The 17,393-nt window shown below is 37.7% G+C and overlaps 1 protein-coding gene across 2 annotated transcripts in view; it reads right to left on the bottom strand.

Moving 5' to 3' along the window:
- The window catches only part of SORCS1 (sortilin related VPS10 domain containing receptor 1), a 470,882-nt gene that overhangs the window by 52,786 nt on the left and 400,703 nt on the right, over positions 1 to 17,393 (bottom strand). For both annotated transcript variants that reach the window (XM_054581477.1, XM_054581478.1), the window contains exon 18: positions 15,305 to 15,476. In XM_054581477.1, coding sequence (XP_054437452.1) covers positions 15,305 to 15,476 — 172 coding nt within the window. The remainder of the gene's footprint in view (positions 1 to 15,304; positions 15,477 to 17,393) is intronic.

Consider the following 17,393-nt stretch of genomic DNA (forward strand, 5'->3'; position numbering starts at 1 on the left):
ACAAACAGAAGCCCCACAGTCCAGCTCACTTCTCCAGGCACATGAGTTGCTGGATGAAATGAGGGTAGTTTGTGTAAATGTCTAAGGGCTGAGATGTGACCTCTGTGACTGTATATTCTGTACCTAATATATTGCCCACAGGTTATTCTTTTTCGCTCAATAAATTTTGAATGGCGTGCATTTCTAATGCATTTGTTCATCAAAGTGACTTCTTGGGTATTACCTCAGGTGGCTGTTAGGAATCCTGGGAGCTGGCAGGGCAGATGTGATTTCTGTTTGATATACCAGAAGGACTAGGTCACAGGTAGGTTAAATAAGATGCCTAAAGCCCCACAGCTAGAGAGGCTTCAGGAAGGGTTTAAGATGACCTGCAGTTTAACTCTACCCATGCAGCTCAGTCCTTGCTTAGTGTCTTTAATTGAAAGTGACTCATGATACCTTTCAAAGGGAGAGAAAGATGATGGCAAAGACAGGGCATCACTTCTTCCTGATAAGACTCTATTCCTGGCTTTGTGTGTTTTCCCCTTTGACCATATTTTTGCTTACAACTGGAAATATGGGCTGTCAGAAACTCCATGCACCATCCTTTTTTTCATTCTTTAAGAATTTTTATAGGAGTTTATTTAAACTAAACTGATAACAGTTGCAGAGAATCAAGGTCTCAAATGCTCCCTCCATACACCATTGTGTCTTCGATATGGTGAAGTTGTATCATGTTCAAGCTATAAAGAAGATAGAGAATATGGGAAACAACAGGTATTCGGAATTAGCAATTGGGGAAAATCTTGTGTATAACTGAGAGTAACTTCAATCTAATAAATCACAAGTCATCATTCCTGAAACAGAACATAGGCTGGCAAATAGCTACACTGTCATACAAAAATCTTTAGACCTAATGCCATTTAGTCACATTCCCTAATATAGATACAGAACTGAGAATATTACTAGCTCAAAAGAAGTGCTTGAGAAAGGCACAAAAGCCAAATGAAATCCATACGGGGATTCTCCAAGGGCATCACATCACTGACTCTGTAATAGAAAAACAAATATATCAAATGGCCACAACAAAGCCAAGATTAACCTGAGGAATGAAAGGTGTGTGAACCTATCAGTTCCTGTAACATGGCTTCAGAGAAAAATAGGAAAACAAATGATGTAGTAACTCAACATGGACAGCTCCAGGCTGAAATAAGACTCCAAGACACTCCTTTTGGCCTTAGGGACCCACTGCAGGTAGACACTGGGCTCGTACATCAGAGTCTGGCCCTGGCTGAGCTCCAGAGGGGGCCTGGCTCGGGAACCACTAAAATTCAGTCTTGGAAGGTAGTTTCAAGTTCATGCAGAAACAACTACATGTAGATACATTGCTATAGTAATACCTATTTTTTTTGTGAAAGAAAGAAAAAGCAAAAAATATCATAGTATAGGGACTAAAAAGCTGTGTGTGTTCATATGTGGGAAGGTGCCTGCAAACACACCCAGCCTGTCAGCACTGAGGGAGGGTGAAGTGAGGGGCAGGGGAGCAGTAGGATTAAGAGAAAGGGGAACAAATGAGGGAAAAATAAAGATTTCACCAAATTTAAAAAAAGAGGTGGAATATGGTATGGTACAAGAAACAGTAAAAAAGAAAAACACTATTCTAGTTCTACTATTACTGTAAATATTAAAATACTGGTGAAGTATATGGGAACTAACCAGATGTAACACAGATATTAGTTAGACCAATGATGGGATCCAACCAACTCTGGTCTTGGATTTTTGTTGTTATTTGAAGCTCTTCTTCAGTAAGCAGCATTTTATGACAGAAATAAAAATCAGGTATCTCAGTCCTTTCTTCTCATGGCTAAAGATATTTGGGCAGGGTGTAGAGCATGAAGTAAGAGCAGACCACCATTGCCTTGCAATCCCTTCTTGCGGTAGGTTTAGACTCAGGTTAACAGGGTCATGACAAGAAGCAAGAAAGAAGACAAGTATAGTACAATGTACCCTGGTCTCCAAGCAGGAGATTCAATGTAGACAAGAGTATAAAGAGAGATGTACTATCTACCTTGTGACTTCCTACATAAGGCATGCAAGTAACATTGTTCTAGAACATCCCCTGATGGTCACTACAGGAGAAGAGATAGGACATTTCTTGAAACTTTGCTGTGCAAGAAATAACAACTACTGTCTATATAGTACCTCATTTAATCTGCAACCCCAAAACACTCAGACTTAAAAGACTGTTAAAATTTGAGTAGTGTCACAAGACTAGGTTGAGCCAAGCTCTTACCTCCCAGTTCATCGCTCCTACTGCTTGTTCACAGAAGACACTCAAACTATTTTATTGTGCTCATTCCCAGGTGGGCGCAAAAGAATGGAGTCACTCCCATGTGAAACCAGAGAGCTTTTGTAAGCTTCAATCTCTAAAACCCTGTAGAGGAATGCCAACATGCATCCAGTTCTTCATTAAATAGTGATGTAGGAGGAGCCCAGTGGAATATGCCAGGCTCTATAAAAGACCATGGGTATATAAGATGCTCCTGTAAAGATCCCTGTTGATGTGAGTGTTTGACAGAGAGTGAGATAACTCTAGACAGGAATAAACTGCTGTACTTGAATTGCAGTTGCCATTTTATAATGGTAAACTGAACCCTTCTAGCACAGGGCGTAGCAGTCTATGATAAAAGGAAGGTGCATATACATCGTCTCTTCTCAAGTAAGTTCTGGTCATCTTCGGTAACCTCTGCAATAGGTGTTACTGTTGCTCAAAGTTGAGGCTGCCTCACTAGATCAGTTGGGAGAGAGTCTTTCCTGGATGTCTGGTTCAGATCGTGCCTTATGAGCTTCTTTTCTGTCTCAAAACTGATCTTTGGATAACAGTCTCAAGAGACCTAGGTATCAGCACAACTTCAGAATACAGAGTCAGACTCTTTCTCTTGCCTATTCAGAGATGGCTTTCTATATCACAGGTGTCTCTCCAAATGCACCAATCTGCAATCAAAGGCAACCATGAACTTGGATGCCCTGACCTGGAGGGAAAACATTCACAACAGCAAGGAGAGCAGCACATAGGGTTTTATGATTTCACCAGAGAACTCAGGTGTGACAAAGGCAAGGAGACCAGACTATGGACCCACCAAATCATTTGACCAGATACATGATATTTCACCTTTTCGCCGATAAACTGCAGATGACTAGGCCCTTCTTTGAGAATTCTGGTCCTTGGGATTTTCCTAGCTATTCATGCACTTCTGGATCTAATGCTCAGACCAAGAACTTCCAATTGGAGCATCAAAATGGTTTAAATCTTCACTTGCAAAAAAAGCCATAGCACCGTGTGTCTGAATGCATGGCAAATTTCCAAAGTTCCTTTCTATGTCTTCTGTACTTGGTGTCTGTCTTAGAATGGAACAGGTTACCTACCATAAGGTGGGAGGAACACTTGGCTTGTGTGAACAGATAAATGACTATAAGGCAAAGCCTCTTTCCTCCACCTAGACAAGGGTCAGGACCATGACCCATTGTGCTTTAGAAGCACTTTCTAGGTGATAAAGGACATTGCTATACTTACACCATAGCATGGCGGCCTCCAGAACTGTCTCAGTGGGCTTTGGCAGGAAAACAATGGGGCTGCCAAATGACTTAACTCTTATAGATGCTTTTTATGGCTTCATAAACACTGAAACATTCAGATATGTAATAAGAATAAAATTTATATTATTTAAAAAATAGTAGAAAGAAGATTTCTTTAGGAATACATTTATGTAATAAATTTTCCTAGCACTAAAATATGGTATAGAAATATGTTAGCTTTATTAAAAAATAAAAAGGGAGAGAAAAGCCATGATGTACCATTGGGAAAATGTAAACAATCCATAAAATGAAGGGAAAAATCAACTCACACATCACCTTGCCACCCAGAGATTACATTACTAACAGACAATGTTGTGCCATATTAACCGATGAGAATGCACCATCACCACTACCACCAGCCACAGCACTGGAATCATTATACTGGTTTATGTTATGCTGTCACTATTTTAAAATAGTTTTCAAAAATTTTATATCTAGCATTACTAGTTGGTGGACTTAACCAACCCAGAAGATTCCATGATATGATTTCTTGTCCTGGATGTCACTTCATCACCTTTCCAAATTATTAGGATGTTATGAGATCTAAGTGACTCTACAGGGGTCTACAGAAGTATTCTATGTGGAAGAGGTTTCCCCTAAGGTCAGGTAATAGCCTGAGTGTTAGGAGACTTGGTTATATGCCCTTCAAAATGTTATCTTACATTTGGAATTCAGTTTCTTTATCTGTAAATTAAAGATGGGCAGAATGATCATGATCCTAATTGTCATTTCTAGTCTATATAACCTGTAATTTTTTTATCATCCTATTATTCTTGTTATTGGCATTATTGGACAGCTACACATATTCCAACATCCCTTGAGGCTGCTGAAATAATCTCAGCTGTATGTTGAAGACACAGAATTTGTTCAGTGCTGTTGCCACGCTGTGGAGACTTTTCATTGCACATTAATGGTGGCTTCTGCTGAGGACTGAACTAAAGCAGAAGAGTCATGGAATAATGAATAGTTGGTCAAGTATAAAGCTAGAAACCTGTGACAGTTACACCCTTGAGCAAGAATTGTGTGTTTTGGTGAAGCCCTGATTCAGGGCTGGTGGCCACCCGTGTGGATGAAGTGGAACATCGGTATTGCAAGGCCTGAAGGAGACAGGCTGAGAGATTGAAAACCCAAACTGAAGACTCTTCCATCACTCTAGCCCTCGGGATGTTCACTGAACTAAAACTCTCAGTAATGAGACAGGTTTTCTCTTTGCTTATGAAGGCAGGCTAAAGTTCTTTGCCAGCGTCTACTCCCTGAAACCCAAAAGAACAGCAATTCACCAATGTATGTGGCCGCATATTAAGGGGAGAGAAAAGTGGAGCCTTAGAAAAAGTCGTGAACCAGTCCACCCTGAACTTCAGACACCAGGCCTCTGGCTAAAGACAACCTATATTGCCTGCCTCCTTTCCTTCTTTCCTTTTTAACCTGAGGCAACAAGGGAGAAGAAATGAAGTGGCTCAGTTACCTTGCTAGAGTCAAAGAGAATAAAGCCGAATGGAGTAAGGGATAATACACAAGAAAACCTCTTAAATCCCCCATTGCCCATGGAGATCAGCTCCGGCTCCTTTGTGTGCAAGGAGAAAACAGAAGAGGTTTCTCGCTCAGATCTGGGCTGGCTTAGAAACAAATGCCTGCCTAGGCGTAACACTGCCTGATAACTCTTTGTGGCATCTCTATCAGCCCCGATTTTTCTTCAGAGGAAAAAGTAGGTCAAATTCTTTCAGGAATTCAACAAAAGACTGTCTCGCAGAAAGTTTCAGCAGGAGTCCTCTTCCCTACCATTGGCTGGCTGGCAGCATCCTGCAATATTTATGAAGTGTTATTACATTATGGTTGTTTCTCTGCTTCCATAAGTTCTCAGTGTTGTGGGAAATTACAGATCATTGAAAGTCATCTAATGACGGCACAACCCTCATGTCTTGAAGTTAAGTTTCACAGAAGAAGTGATACTCTAGAATTTTCCTTATTAAGTTCCAGTCTTTGTATGTAAATGAAAGTATTAAAACAATGAGATACAGATCAAAGTTTTCATTTTAGTCTCTTGCCTCAGATTTAATTTAAAAGTCTTAAATTATGCAGTGAATTGCATCTCTTTATTCTCACGGCTGTTTAAAACATTTTTAATTATCTTCCCTAACATGCAGAGACTACTTCTGCCTAGCAGTCCTCTCAGATGAACGCCTTCCAAATCAGTTTTGTTCTTAAGAATAATTAGGTCCTTTACCATCCATCCTGTGCCTTCAGGGTCTTGCATTGGATTTCTCTGGGAAGCTGAGTTATCACCTTCCCAAGTCTATAGGCTCATTAGGTGCTCGTTAGTGGTCCAGGTGACATTCATCTTCAGCAAGTCTCCAGACACAGAGAGGCCCCCCTCTCATGCTTGGGTGTCAGAAAACACCTTTAACCAGCTTCCTCAAATTCAGGTGTAATTGGAAAAGGGCTTCTCAGACACAATTTCATGGACTCCTTCTTTCCCCTCTGGGTGGGTCCCTTGATCAACTATTTTTTTTTTTCGTTAAGGGAACAATGATGCATGAATTCACTGTGGTGCATGTGTGTCTGTATGTGTGTTTTCTACAATGGAAGCAAGGATGGCTCCTTTACCTTGTTGCTTCTAATGAAGGCTCTCTCATAAGAATATGTTGGAGAGAATCCTAAGAAGACCAGGGATGGGCTTCCTGACAGTGGGGCTTTTCATCAACATCAACAGTTACGTGGTCCTTGGAGTAATACATCTGGTGAGCCAAGCTGTGGGATTTGAAGGAGTTGTGTTATGGAGTCTTTTTTGTCAGCTGGATGTGGAGGGTGGCCTCACATGCTATTTGTAGGAAGGGCTTCTATTTATGTCACATGTCGAAATCTGTAAAATTCTGACTCGGGTAGGTACTATTGAACATGGACTTCCAAGCTACCACCTGTGTCCCTAGCCTTTGATTATCTTCTGTCAATAAGTTTTCTTCTTTGCTCTGGTTTTAGCAAGGTTTGTATTGATATTCTTGTTAGAATTAGGACATACACTAGTATAGAATAAAGGAAGGGATTTAGGTTTCAGAGGAAGATTTTAATAGGTTTTGGATGTTATTCAAATTTTAAGACTCTTTTCCTTTAAAGTGTGAGCTTTGTGACCACTGAGGAAGCCTTTCCAAATCCACACACAGTTATTGAGTTTCCATCAATCTGTTGAGCATAGTGAATAGAGATGCTACAGCTGCAACCAGGAATGGCCTGATTCCTACCATAATAATTACTTGTAATTTATTGGGGGATGCTAAAAAATATTACAATATAATATAGTAAAATAGTTTTTCTTTTTCTTTTAAATGGATATAAAATATTTAATATTTTCTATTTCATGTCATGATATTTTTATTTAAAACTTGATATAGCAGCGGTCCTAGTTAACCCCAAACACGTATTTCCATACACTGAACTATGTCTACTCATGAATGAAAATGACATGATTTGAAATTGAAACTTAGCAAAGTACTTGTTGAAGAACAAATAAACACACATGGAAATCTAGCTACTTGGTGGGACAGGTGATTCCTCAGGTCTCTAGCGCTGTGGCTGACAGGCTTTGGAGAAGAAACGTACATGGATGGTTTCATGCAGGTAACTGGGGGGCAAAGAAAGGAGGGTTGCATCAGTTCCTAGCCCAACCTAGCCCTGCAGACAGAAGACAAACCTGTAGGAGAAGGATCAACCACGAGTAAACCATGACGCACAGAGGCACAATCATTGGTTCTAAAATGTTAAAATATTATTCCAACTTGGAGAGGTGAGTGTTCTGCCCACTTCTGCAGTAATCACACTGTAGTGTTACATCAGAGTATAGCAGAAGCCTCTTGGCCCCTTTGGCCTGTTGAGGACCTGCTACTTCAGGGGCATCAGAAGCATGACATTAATATCTTTATTGTTATGAAGAATTAGCACTGGGTATGGTGGTATAAATCAGACACATATTCAAAGTAATCTTAGGAGAATCAAATTCAAATGAGAAATGGGCCTTTAGAGATTGTGAGGAGAATATAGAAACTCCATGTATTACCAGTGATATAAGTTAAAGCCTGTTGTTTGTTTTTGTTCTAGATTAAATTTAAAAGATGTTATAGCCTGAAGAAGTTTGGTATATATACATGGACGGTAAACTCCTTGAGCATTGCATTCATATCCTGTGTTTTTTCATGGTCTTCAGAGTGGATAAAGCACTGACAAATACACAGAAGCCATTCAGTAAAGGCATGGTTTTGCATAGAGGTGGACACTCAAGAGAGAATTTGTCATCTCTCTTTGCTAAAGTGGTTTTCAACAAACTGATCCCAAGCCATGAATATTCTCAGACAATCAGGGGGCTATCTTGGTTTAGACATTGACTAGTGTCTAAGAATGTAGGAGCAGCCATAGGCCAGCCTGGCTGGGTCACTGATAACTTTGCCTATCCTTTCTACTCCTTGATCTCTGTTATTACCTGCCCAGAGCCAAGAGTTTCTAGGGAGCCTTGACAACCACATAAAGTTCCTTCCCAGAAAATGGTTCTTTCCACCATTGAAAAATAGCAGAAAGGCAAGATACCATAGTGCCTTTTGACTTTAGTGAATTTGACTCCTGCTCTACTGTTTAGTTATTTTGTGGTCTTAGGTAAGTTACTTTGCCTTTCGGTGCCTCAGCTGGGCCATCTATAAAATGACAGTGATGATAATCCTTACTCACATAGGGTTGCTGTGAAATCTAAATGAGACAATCTGTGAAAGCACCCACAAACGGTCACTGTTGCTGCTCAATACAATGCAGCATTTCTGAACTATTGTCAAACGGTGTCATATTTCAATATTTGCCAGCTACTCAGACTTTCTGCTTTTCTATATTCTGTCCAACTCATCACATGCACCATCCATGCCTACATATATAATCCAGAGAGTAATAGAGAAAATGAGGTTGTTTCTGTAACAGGAGCTTCTGAATCATTAGTACAGATTCCTACGGTCAAGTGTGAGGTCTCCTGGGCCTTCTGATGCAGGCGTGGGTCTCTGGGCTTGGTACTCTGAACCAGAACACCAGAGCATCAAGGCTCCGAGCCTGATGGCTGAAGGCAGCAGATTTCATCCCTGCTGGTGTAGCTTTGCCCACTCAAATAGAATGAACTGACTCCTTACTTGTTTCTCCCCCTTCTTGTGCCCAGAGGCATGAATTTAAACATCACAGAACCAGATTCCCCAATCTGCTCCCCTATCGCTCAGGCAAGTTTGAGGTGCCTGCTGATCTTACACAGAGGGCAAAGCTGGGCAGGTGAGAGCCCAGCCTCTGCCCTTGGAGAGTGTACTCCACTGAGCAAAGGTCAGAGCAGACAGGGCGGGGAGCTCTTGTTTCAGACCTGACTCTCCTATGTTCTTCGAAATAAAACAAAACTCTGAATTCTGAAGCCTGCTGAGGCACAAATATCTGCTGCTGCAATAAATGATGTTCTTCTGAGTATCATAATCAGGTTCCTTCTGCCTCTGGTAAAGGGGTCTTGATGTTCACCATGCAGGTGAATGAAGTGTAGAGGATTGGCCCACAAAATGGATCCTTCCCTAAGAGCCCCCCAAAAGCTTTATTTTTCCTTTGTTTCCTAAAAACCTAAATACAAAGCAAAATATATTGTGTTTGAATTTCCAAAATGATTTCTAAGTAAGCTTTTTGTTGAGCAAAATACACATAAAAAATGCAAAATTTGAACATGTAACAAATTTTATTTTATTTTATTTTTTTATTTTAGCAGAACTTTATTTTCTTTTTTTTTTTAAATTAATTTATTTACTTTTTAAATACATTTGTCTCTGCCTTCCCCCCACCTCTTTCCCTTGCCCCCTCCCACCTTCCCTCCCTCAGCTCTTCCCCTTTGGTTTTGTCCATGAGTCCTTGCTATATGTTCCTTGACTTTCCCCTTCCCTTACATGTAACAAATTTTAAAAAGCAAATGAATCCATTAAAAATCACAAGACATTGAAAATTGCCAGTACCTCTCAAATTCTACCCTACCACTCTTCTTCTAAAGGTACCAATTGTTCTCATTTCTGTCACATAAATTAGCTTTGCCTATTTTTGCAGTTTAATTAAACTGAGTCATGCAATATGATTTTTTTCCATCTGATTTCTTTAACTCAGTATTGGATATGAGATTCATCCAAGTTTTTATATATAGCAGTGACTTGTTCTTTTTTATTAATGCATGATATTCCATTTTATAAATATCTTGTAACTTATTTCTTCATTCTACTGTTGATGACTATGTGTTTCCATATCTGAGGTCTTATGAATACCTGTGCTATGCATATGATTTTACATATATTCTGGTGCATATTTGTATGCATTTCTCATATACATATTATATACTTAGGAGTAAAAATGTTCAGTCATAGGTTGTACTTACGTTCAGTTAGCTGTATGAAAATATGCAAGAAGGTCTCCATAGAGGGGACACCAATCTATACTCAAAACAGCATTGTATGAATGATGAGTTGTCCCACATTTTCAACAACTCTTGATATTTGTATTACTATTTTAAAATATAAATCTTCTGATGGGCACACAGTAATATCTGAATAGTGTTAACTTATGGTCCCTTGTTTAGTAGTAGTGTTGAGAAACTTTTCTTACGTTTATTGGCTATTTGGTTACCTTCTTTGAAAAAAACTGCTTAAGTCATTTGTGCATTTTCTATTGTTTTGCCAGAATTTTTCTTATTCATTTGTAAGATTTATTAATATTTAATGGGTCCTACATTAAATTATGTATTACAAATACCTTCTTCCTCTGTAGGGCTTACCTTTTTATTTTCTAAACAGTGTCTTTTGGAAAAAAGAAATTCTTAATTTTAATGTAGTCTAATTAAACCATATTTTCCTTTAAACTTGATGGGTTTTGTTTCCTGTTTAAAAAAGTCTTTCCTAACCCAAGGTCATGAAGATACTCTTTTGTCCTTTTCTTTGAACATTTTAGTTTTATCTTTCAAAATCAGATTGACAATAAGGTTAAAATTATTAGTGTGTGTGTGTGTTATCAGAGGTCAAGCTTCATGTATTCCCACATGGATTTTCAATGTTGTAGCATCATTTACTGAAAATATTATAATTTATTTATGGTACTACAGTGTCCTATTTCTCATAAATAAATGGGTGTATATGTATACATATGTTTCTTGACTATTGTCTTTCCTAGTCACCTTGTTTGTGTAGGGGAGATACACACACACACACACACACACTCACACACTTTCACTATCCTTTCTTAATTATTATAGCTTTATAATAAATCTGGATATATGGTAAAGTAAGTCATCCTATTATACTAGTCATCTTCCAGATTATCCGTGCTATTCTTGAGCCCTTGAACAGTCATATAAGTTTTATGATCATCTTGTCAATTATAACCCACAAAAAACGCTGAAGATTTTTATTAGAATTGCATTTAAGAACAATATGAAAAAAATTAACATCTCATAATAGTGCATCTTTTAATTCATGACCATTGTATATCTCTCCATTCACTGATATTTTTCCGAGTTTTTCCCCAAAATGGTTGTAGTTTTCTGCATAGAGCTATTGAAAAATATGTTGTTAGATCTGTCTGAAAGTATGAGTGGTATTTTGATGCTATTATAAATTATACATGTATGTATGCATATATATGTATGTATATGTCTTTGTTTTGGAGGGTTTCTATGCTCAAATATCAAGATTTAATCTAAACCTAGAATAATTAAAATGTGTTTGAAATTAGTAGTTAACACAGGTTTGAAAATCAGACCAATGGAACAAAGTAAAGTGTCTAGAAATAGACTTACGCATATATGGTCAATTAAATTATGACAAACGCTCATAGCAATTAAAAGTGAAAATAATTGTCTTTCAGTGGTGCTGGGTCAATTAGATACATATATGGAAAAATATGTAATATTGGCCCCTAATTGAAACAACCTTTTCAGGATGAATCATAGATTTAAGTATGAAAGCTAAAGAACAAACGTGGTATAGCTTCATGATCTTGGGTTAGGTTAGGTACAGACTTTTTAAACAAGCCACAAAAATCCTTAATTATTTATTTTATATAGTTACTGATAGTATTTGCGTTTCTATCTACATTTTGGTATTTGTTTTCTTTGTTTCAAATGTAGTACGCTCTGTTTTCTCTCTTTCATGGCTTATTTTGGATAAGGGACTTTTAATATTATTCCAATTTCCTTGTCAAAACTTGATAGTTAAATATTCTTTTACTATTCTTTTATTTGTTACTCTAGATACTAAAACAGTTATTCTGGTCATGTTGGTGTCTAATGTAAATTACTACTTTTACCTCTTTGCTGACATTTCTTGGAATGGAAAATATTTTGATTCCAATTAATTCCACCTACATACTATATCATGTATTAACTTTATATGTATTTTAAGTCCCATAGCTGATTATCATTATTGGTCTGCAAAGTTAGTATTAATTTCAATTTACCTGCATATATACATTCTTTCTTGTTCTTCATTCTTTCCATTATTTTTATGCTTTTGTCTGGCATTATTTTCTTTATGCTGAAGAATTAACTTTAGTATTTTTTTATTTTATTTTTCAATTAAATTTTACATTCAATATTATTTTATATTAGTTCCAGGTGTATAACATAGTCGTTAGATAATCATATACTTTACAAAGTGTTCCTTTAGCATCTTTTAATAGAAATCAGATTTTATGACTCATCTCAGTTTTTGTTCATCTGAAAAATATCTTCATTCTACCTTCACATTGGATTTCCCCAGCACTTCAAAAATGTCATTCCATTTTCCTTAAAGTTACTTTAAAATTTTTCTTTTTGTTTTTAGATTTCAGTCATTTGAATATGATACCTGAACATGACTCTTCTTTGTATATGTCCTCTTTGGAGTATGGTGATTCTCTTGTATCTATCTGTTTTATAGGCCAATATCTTTTATCAGTTTTGGAAAATTCTCAGACATTATCTCTTCAAAATGATTCTGGCTCATTATCTTCCTCTTTCCCTTCTCAGACTCCAGTTATATCTACATTAGCCTTTTTTTTAACCATTTTCTGCTTGAGTCTTATAATTCTTTTCTCTATTTTCTATCTATTTCCTCATATATTACAAATGGCATTATTTTTTACTGTCATTTCTTCCAGTTAACTGATCCTCTATTTATCTGGGTTCAATTTCCCGGAAATCCATTGAAGTTCTTACTATCAGTTATTTTCTCTTTCTTTCTGCAATTTCCATTTGATTCCTGATACTTATTACTGCTGTAGGGTAAATTTTCTATCTTGCCCCATACTCACCAACATATTAGTCATACTTCAGAAAACTGTTCTTTCACAGATCAGTCATCTTTCACAAAATTTGTTCTTTTCTGTTGCTTCCGCCCTTGATCCTATTTCTTGATGTAGCCATAATTTTTTTCCAAAAAATAGATGCCCAACATTTTACATAAAAATAGATAATGTCTCTGATTCATGTTATTTTCCTATAACAAGGATTTTTTTTTAGCTTCTGACAGGCATTTAGGGTAGGGGGAAAAAATCACTCTATACTATTCAGATGTAGAAATAACTTCCCATTGGATTTCAGGGTTTAGAGAGCCTGGCCTAATTCTGGTTTGCCTGTACCCCTAGGGTAGAGGTTTCTAGGAATCTCAAGAACCTAACCTGGTCTTGTACTGTTTACCGGGGCTCTCCTCCTTGACAGTATCAGAACTCAAATTTTTACTTCCTGAAAATGTAGCATCTCTAAAATCTAAACTTACCTTCTAAATCCTCTACATTGACTACATTCTGTTTTGCCTGTGTCACCTAGACATTGTCAAATAACTAAAGGAGGAAAAAGGCACAGAATACTGTGCTACTCCTCCGTGCTCCCCTTCTCTCTGGAATGTGACCTCATCATCCTAGCTGCCTTGGTAGGCCCCGAAACCAGCAGTTACCTTCCCAGCCTTGTGAGTCCAGAATTGTCTGGCCAACACTTTCTGTTTGGACTTCCACAGAGAGTCTGAAATCTGACCTCTCATACAGTGTGATGTATGAACTGGCACAGTTCTTGAGGGAAATAGAGCTCAAAATGTTGGACTCACTGCTATGAAACTCCCATCTTTCAAGAAAATAGTTTGGGCTTTTCAAGTCCTCTTGATGGTTCTCTCATGCTTGTCTTCCTCCTTTTGTCTGTCTCTCTGACTCTTTCATGCTCATTCTCCCTCTTGCTCTATTAGTACCTGTTTGGTTTGCTGCAAGCTAAACTGTCATAGCCTCAGGCAGAAGTCCCCAAAGGTTTTATTTCTGTGAAACCAAACAACTCCAATTGGCCTAAACTGGCCTCTATCTTCTAGTTCCAGCTGAAGAGTTTGGGGGGAACCTTAGTATTTAGAAAATTGGGTATGGTTGAAAGGCACTTGTTAAGGAAATAACAGAAATATCCAGTTAGAGCACTGGTTCTCTAAGTGGTCCTTGGACCAGAAACACCAGCATTGCCTGAGTCAGAGTTTCAAACTCATTCCACAGTTTGTTTGTTTTTTCCATAGGAATTAAAATACTAATAATTTTGATCAAACTTAACACTATAATTCTAATTACTCCATCTTTTCCCCTTCAAGTCACACTCCAGAGCTTCTCAGACTACTCAATTCCCCTTGACTTTACTCTATTGTTTTCCCTTGAAGCACAATGTATAACTTATTACCTTGTTAAAAAATGCATATTTTGGGGCCTCATCCCAACCTAGTGAATCAGAGTCTCTGGAGATGGGGCCCAGGGAATTGTTTTAAGATGTTCCCCTGGTGATTCTTATGCATGTTAAAGACCAAAAGCCACTGGCCTCTCAGAAGAGAAAGCTGGATATCACTGTTGTAAATCTTAATCCTAGTGTCGTCATTAATTTCTAAAATCTCTTTGTATTTACAGGCCCAGCATAGAGATGGTCATATTTTAGGTACTCAGAAAACATGGGGAAAGTAGGACTGTCTGATTTAATAACTGAGATCATTTAATGAAAGTGTGTATCCTTTAGAGACCATCTTCCTCATTTATAAGATGACAAAAATGCCTGTGTATAGTCTAAAACACATAGTATAAATCTCATTTATCTGTCATCTCAATACTTAGAAATTTCAGGTAATCACAATTCAGCAATAAAAAGATGATGCTCATGATATCTCTGAAGTCCTACAAAAATACAAACTCTCAATTGTCAAAGTAAGTATGTTCACTCTTATCGAGATTGGCCTCTGGTATGACCCAACAGGTTGCTTTTGGAAAAGAAAAGCCAAGACTTCAGGTTGAGAGAGGAAGATGGCATTGGTATTTTTTTAGGTTGGTTGAGTATGTGTATATGCTAAATTATTTTCAAAGAACTATTAATGTATTCTGGGAAAACATTTTCCTAAAAGTGCCAATAAGGCAAGGTTAAATCCAAAAATAATCCTGAAGAAGTGAGATAGGAAGGGAAGAGCACTTGCAGTGAAATAAAAATTATTGAAAAATTGTATCAGAGAAGGTGACGTGATAACAACAAAAACAAGAAACCAAAAGTAGAAAATACAAATTTAAATAAACAAGTTAAAAAATATGTCAACAAAACCCAAAAGATATATACACAAAACCATGATTTCTTAGGAAAAAAATCACTGGCTCTAGAAGGTAGAGGAGAGATGGGAATCAGTCCTACCTCTTCCAATTGCACCATGAGAGTAACATTGTGCCCTTGTTCCGCTGTCAACTTTCCATCAGCAGTGACGATCCGGAGTCCCCGCGGGGCCTTCCCCGGACACTTCTGTGGTTTGGCAGTATACTGTTCTCTCACTCCATCAGTGCAGTTATTGGAAACCACCTTCCTATACCTAAATGGAGAAAAGGTCAGGTTGTAATCAAGCTCATTATAATTCAGATGGCTCCCAATTTTTTAAGCTAAACCTACTGCCTAGTCTTGACAGCTATCAATAACTACATTTCATGTTGCTCTGAAGATGACAGCCAATTCATATAAAGCACCCAACAGAAAAACAAATCCTCATAATTACATGGTGTCCCTAATACTAGTACTTTAGTATACTGCTTTCATTCACTTAGTCAATCAATGAATTGTTTCACTTCAGAGCTGTGGGAAACGCACAGCAGTAGAAGACATGGTCCTTACCCTTGTTAAGTGTAATAGCTAGTTGAAGAAATCTATGTGGATAATCTAGGATATACTTCAAGGGCTATATAATTAAGGGTTAGAATGAGTAGTTACATATTGCAAAGGAATTTGCAATTCAGAGAAATATTAGATTATTATGGGGTGGCATGGCTTAACATTACATCTCATAGAGCATGCTCTAGTAATGGTGTAGTGCAAAAAGTTGGCTAAATTTCATAGTTTCCACCCAATATTTCATGAGGGGTTATACTGTCTAAAACCAGTGAAACCTTATGTTAAGGAGACTTCAGTCTGCAAGTTGAATGAATCCTACCTATCCTTTTGTTTATTTCTTCTTGTTTTAGCTTTAGTTAAAAAAATGAATTATCCTACAAATTTAACCTATACAATTGATCAGATTCATAATAAATTAAATCTGCGGTTTTACAATGACCAATCTTTAAGGCTTTGAAGGTTCCATGTTACCTACTCATCGTCTTTTTGTGTTTGGTCCACAGTAACTAATTTATGGATTCATATATTTGATTTCTCAAGACTCTTCTCTATAATTAGTGGTAGAGTTCAAACTGGAAGCAAAGCTCAAGTTCTTTCCATTTTTCTAGAACAAGGGCTGGCAGAGTTTAAAAAAAAATGTATTTTATTTATTTATTTTCAGAGAAGGGGAAGGGAAGGAGAAAGAGAGAGAGAGAAGCATCAATGTGTGGTTGCCTCTTGCATGCTCCTCACTGGGCACCTGGCCTGCAATCCAGGCATGTGCCCTGACTGGGACTAGAACCAGTGACGCTTTGTTTTGTGGGGCAGCACTTAATCCACTGAGCCACACCAGCCAGGATGCAAGCTTCTTAGATAAGGGACCAGATAGCAAATAGTTTAGCCGTGTGGTCTATGTGGTCTTTGTGGCAAGGGTTGAAAGCTGGTTGTTGAGTGAAAGCGGACATAGACAATGTGCAAAGAATTAATGTAGCTGCATTCCAATAAAAGTTTATTTACAAAAAATGGCAGTGCCCTAGATTTGGCTTGCAGGATGCTGTTTTCCAACCCCTTCAAATCTAGCCAAGGTCCTCTCTCCTCTGTTCCTGAGTCTCAGAATTGCCTACCTCAATGCATGGTTGAGAAAGTCAAATTAAATACTGTCTGAGAAAGTGCTTTGAACACTATGAATCATTGCAAGGTCAGTTTTTAATCTTTAACTCACCTTGTAGGGTAGTTGTATTGATTAAATGGATTAGTGTACATGGAGCACTTAAAACCACTCTGATAATTAGCAAGCACTTATGAAATGTTACCAATTATTTTTATTTAATACTATTATTATTTCTCCTACCTGTTAACAACTTTCATGTCTTCCAAATGTCCTTAGGATCAGTCACAAATCCAATTACCTTGTGCAGAAAGCCCTCCACAAGCTAACTTTATTCTGCTTTTCTAGATTCTTTTTCTCCAGTAAGTTCATTCAGCTCTAGCCACACTTCTCTTTCCAATCCTCTTGAAAGAATTTCTTTTCTTTTGCTCTTTCTGCCTCCATGTCCTCCTGTACGCTCCACAGCTGCCCATGCTTTCAGTTACAGCTTATCACCTGTCTTTCCCTGACTGTGGTAGTAAAATAGTAAGAAGTGTA

Source organism: Pteronotus mesoamericanus, unplaced genomic scaffold (assembly GCF_021234165.1).
Source record: "Pteronotus mesoamericanus isolate MK-2021 breed Mesoamerican mustached bat unplaced genomic scaffold, CSHL_Meso_final contig_657, whole genome shotgun sequence".
Taxonomy (NCBI): domain Eukaryota; kingdom Metazoa; phylum Chordata; class Mammalia; order Chiroptera; family Mormoopidae; genus Pteronotus; species Pteronotus mesoamericanus.